Source organism: Peromyscus maniculatus, chromosome 2 (genome assembly GCF_049852395.1).
Source record: "Peromyscus maniculatus bairdii isolate BWxNUB_F1_BW_parent chromosome 2, HU_Pman_BW_mat_3.1, whole genome shotgun sequence".
In the NCBI taxonomy this organism is placed as follows: Eukaryota; Metazoa; Chordata; class Mammalia; order Rodentia; family Cricetidae; genus Peromyscus; species Peromyscus maniculatus.
The window spans coordinates 140,994,165-140,998,527 of NC_134853.1; the positions used below are offsets into that span (position 1 = coordinate 140,994,165).

Here is a 4,363-nt window from a genome sequence, read left to right on the forward strand (position 1 = left end):
AAAAAAAAAAAAAAAAAAAAAAAAAAAAAAAAAAAAAAAAAAACCATAACAGACAATATGGTGATATTTTATTTGTACTGAAATGTGATTTTATTTGTATGTTAATAAATAAAGTTCCCCGGGGGTCAGAGCTATTAGCAAGCCATAGCGAAAGCTGGGCAGTGGTGGTGCATGCCTTTAATCCCAGCACTTGGTAGGCAGAGCTAGATAGATCTCTGTGTGTTCAAGAACACATCCAACATTGGAGACACATGCCTTTAATCTCAATACCAACCATAGAAAACCTGGAGGTAGTTCGTGCGGTGGCGGCCGAGGCGGTGTAGCTCCGTGACGGGTTCGGCCTCGCAAGCGCCTCCCACCCAGCGCCGCCACGATGCCCAAGAGGAAGGTTAGCGCGGACGGAGCGGCCAAGGCGGAGCCCAAGCGGCGCTCGGCGAGGCTGTCGGCCAAGCCCGCCCCTGCCAAGGTGGACGCGAAGCCGAAGAAGGCCGCGGGGAAGGATAAACCATCAGACAAAAAAGTGCAAACAAAAGGGAAGAGGGGAGCAAAGGGCAAACAGGCGGAGGTGGCTGACCAGCAAACCACAGATGTGCCTGCAGAAAATGGAGAGGCTGAGAACCAGAGTCCAGCCTCTGAAGTGGAAGAGAAAGAAGCCAAGTCCGACTAACCATCCATCGTGTCTGTCAGTGTCCCCGCCTCCCTTCTTGTACAATCCAGAGGAATATTTTTATCAAATATTTTGTAAATGCGAGTTTTTTAGTAGCTCTAGAAACATTTTTAAAAGGTGGGGGGAAGTCCTGCCTCATCCCATTTTTTAAGTGTAAATGATTTTTTTAAGAGGTTAAATCACTTGCTGGTTGTTTATTTTTTGGTACAACCAGAAAATAGCAGGATACTGAATCAGGAGAGGCTGTGACTGTCTCGGGGGTCACCATAACATTCCGTAGAGGGGGCTAGTTTTATATCCTACAACACAAAGCATACTTGGAGTCTTGGTCGTGCATTTGTGGCTGGAATATTTTCAGTTATTTCTGGTCTCGTGTTTCTAGTAGAACTGTATCCTAAAAAACCACTCCTCGGTCCTTGCCCTGTCAGAACTGTCTCTGGTCATGGCAGTCCATTTTCCTAACAGTTGTGATAATGTGCTGTGAAAGATTGAAATTTTGAATATGTACTGTATGTGGCATAAAATTGTGAGTCAGTGGAATTAAGGATTGTGAGCATTTGATTGTTATGTGAGGTCTTAGGGAAAACTTGCCAAGCTTAGGATGGAACATCACTGGAATAAGTTCAAAGAGAAACAATAATACATGGCTCTTTTGGGTACGTGAACACAATGAATGACTCTTAGAATTTGGGTCCATGTTTTAAGAATTGAAATGTCTGTGTACTCAACCAATAAAGTCTCAGTTGTGAAAGAGTAAAAAAAAAAAAAAGAAAACCTGGAGGTCTGTTTAGACAGGCAATGATGAGGCGGTCATGTGGTTGGGATTACAACCAATGAGAAAGCAGAACCGAAAGTCTTTATAAAGACAGACAAACAGGAAGTAGGTCTCTTTCAGAGAGGTAGGAGCACCACAGGAGGAAGGGTAAGGTTTTTAGCTCTTAGCTCTGACCTCTTGGCTTTCTTCTTTGCATTGGTTCTGTGTTTCTTATTGAATAAGACAGTTATTTCTACAAGAAAAAAAAACAGATACAGCTGAAGGCATAGCTTAATAGCAGAGTGCTTGTGTAGCATATGTGAGGCCCTGGGTTCAATCCCCAGGACTGAAAAGAAATGAATATCTGAGAAATGGATCAACTTCCATTTTAGCCAGAAAAGCAGGACACTTAAGCTTGGGATAGAGAGATGGCTCAACAGTTAGGAACACCTGCTGCTCTTGCAGAAGATCCAGGTTCAGTTCCCAATGCACACATGGAGTTTATAGCCATCCATAACTCCAGTTCCAGGGACCCAATACAGTTGGAACCAGGCACATGTGAAATGTACTTACATATATGAGGGAAAACACTCACACACACACAAACAAACAAATCTTTTAAAACAAGATAACAATAAAAACAACAAAACCTTAGGGCTGAGGTAGGCTGGGCATGGTGCAGTACTCCCAAAATTCCAAGCCAGTTTTCACCTAACAGAGAAACCACAGTCTCTCAAGCCTTGGCTCATTAGTAATCCTTCCTTTTTTTTTTCTTTACTTGTAATATACAAACTTTGCATGCAGTACTTGATTTTAATCACTGAATTCCCATGGAAGAAATTTATTTTCTTTAGTTGCCCAGAATAATTCTCCCTCTTTAAACTGCTAGACTGGGTTCCAATCAGAGACACAGAGCTAAATTCAACTTGATGTGAATTTATAGTAGAATGTATATGTTTACACTGGTATGACCCTACATTTATTTTTCCCATGCTTTCTTGTCTTATAACACACAGGTCATATGATATAAAACTTTAACTGAATCCTGAAAACCTGAAAGAGCCAGAAACTCCCTCTGTGTTTCTAAACTGAAGTCTCTTTCCCTTCAAGTCCCCCATGGCTGTCTGTGACCACAATACTATAGCTCTCCTGCTAACGCCCTGCTGAAGGTTAATGTGCCCTTCCTCTCTACTGAACCCGCTGTGTCTTAGAAGCAGAAGAGATGGACTAGCCATGCAGATGCTGGGGAAGAGTGGTCTGGGCAGAAAAACTGAGGAATCTTGTGGCTTTCTGTATGATGGACTCATTTGACACAGAACAATGATTCTTTTTCCCTTTCTTCCATCCTTTCTCCCTCCCTCCATACCTCACTCCCTTCCTTCCTTCTTTCTTTCCTTTTCTTTCCTCCCCTCCTTTCTACCTCCCTCCCTCCCTCCCTTCCTTCCTTCCCTCCTGATACAACATGTTGCTATGTAAGGGTCTTGAACTCTTACATTTCTTGCTTCAGTCTTCTGAGTGTTTCTATTATAGGTGTGAGCACAATGCCTGGCCAGAATGACATTTTCTTTTTAATTAATTATTTTATATATTTTTATGTGTATACAGCTTTGCTTGCATGTATGTCTGTATATCACATACATACCTAGTGTCCATGGTGGCCAGAAGATGGTGTCAGACCAGCTTGAACTCAGCTACACAGAGTCATGAGCCCCTGTGTGGGTGCTGAGAGTTAATCATTTATTTACTTAATTCTATGATTTAAGCAAGAGCAGCCAGTGCTCTTAACTAATGAGCAATCTCCCCAGCCTGAAATTAAATATTTTAAGTTTTAAATGACTTATTACATATTGTATTGTGAAGGGTATGTGCCTATCAGTGTGGGTTCCTGTGGAGGACAGAAGAGGGCGTCAGATCCCCAGAAGCTGGAATTGCAGGCAGTTGTGAGACAACTGAGAGAGTGCTGGGGTCTGAACTCAAGTCCTGGAGAAGAACAGTGTGTGCCCTTAACTGCGAAACCACCTCTGAGAAACAGACATTAATTTGTATCATATTTATATATTTATTTAGTTATTGTGTGTGTGCGCACCTGCAGGTGTGAGTGGGGGTGGTGAGTAGGTGGGTGTGTACTCACATCCATGCTATCCTGTACACTTCTCTGTTCTAGGTGACGCCTCTGTGTTATGAAGAAACAGGATGTAGGTGTCATTCAGGGTGTGGGGTGATGTGACAATTAACCTCAGGGAGGGAAGTGCCCCCCCCCAGCTTGTCAACAGAATCAGTCTCTGCCCTGGCCAGGCCAACTTTGTTTTGAGGAACACTCTATGTAACCCTGGCTGCCTGAACTCAGAGAGATTCACCTGCGTCTGCCTCAAGTGCTGCGATTAAAGGTGTGTGCTGCCATGACTGGTCAGTGCAGCATTTTACATGAAACTGTTGATGTGTATATATCATTTTATTCTTCTTTGTAAAGTTGTGTTTCCACAGCAGGCATGGTGGCCCAGGCCTATAATCCCAGCACTACTGAGGCAGAGGCAGGAAAACTGCCACAAGTTCTAGGCCAGTTTGGCTACACAGCTATTTCCAGTCCAGCCAGGACTATAAAATGAGAGTCTATGATTAAAAAATGAAAGTACTGGGGTGGGGGGTTAGCAGATAAGAGCACTAGCTGCTCTTCCTACAGACCCAGGTTATCATTGTGGATCATAACTACATATAACGACTGTTCCAAGGGATCTGACCCACTCTTCAGGATTCCATGGGCATCAGGCATTCATATGGCACGCAGATACACATTCAAAGAGAACACCATTAACTTTAAGTAAATAAGTAAGAAGTAAATAAATAAAATCCAACAAAGGGCTGGAATAGCTCAGTCAGTAAGGTGCTTGCCTTTTAAGTGCCAGGGCCTGGGTTTGCTCCCCAGAACCCAGGTGAAAATTCCA

At 43.2% G+C, this 4,363-nt stretch overlaps 1 protein-coding gene across 1 annotated transcript; it reads left to right on the forward strand.

The window, feature by feature from the left end:
* Positions 1 to 331: 331 nt before the first annotated feature.
* LOC143271979 (non-histone chromosomal protein HMG-14) lies at positions 332 to 989 on the forward strand. Its single transcript, XM_076564977.1, has one exon. It carries the CDS (start codon positions 374 to 376, stop codon positions 665 to 667), a length of 294 nt encoding a protein of 97 aa, XP_076421092.1. The 5' UTR covers positions 332 to 373; the 3' UTR covers positions 668 to 989.
* The last annotated feature ends 3,374 nt before the right edge of the window (positions 990 to 4,363 follow it).

Coding starts and splice junctions, on each gene's coding strand:
- LOC143271979 (XM_076564977.1), top strand. CDS start 374: ATGCCCAAGAGGAAGGTTAGCGCGGACGGAGCGGCCAAGGCGGAGCCC.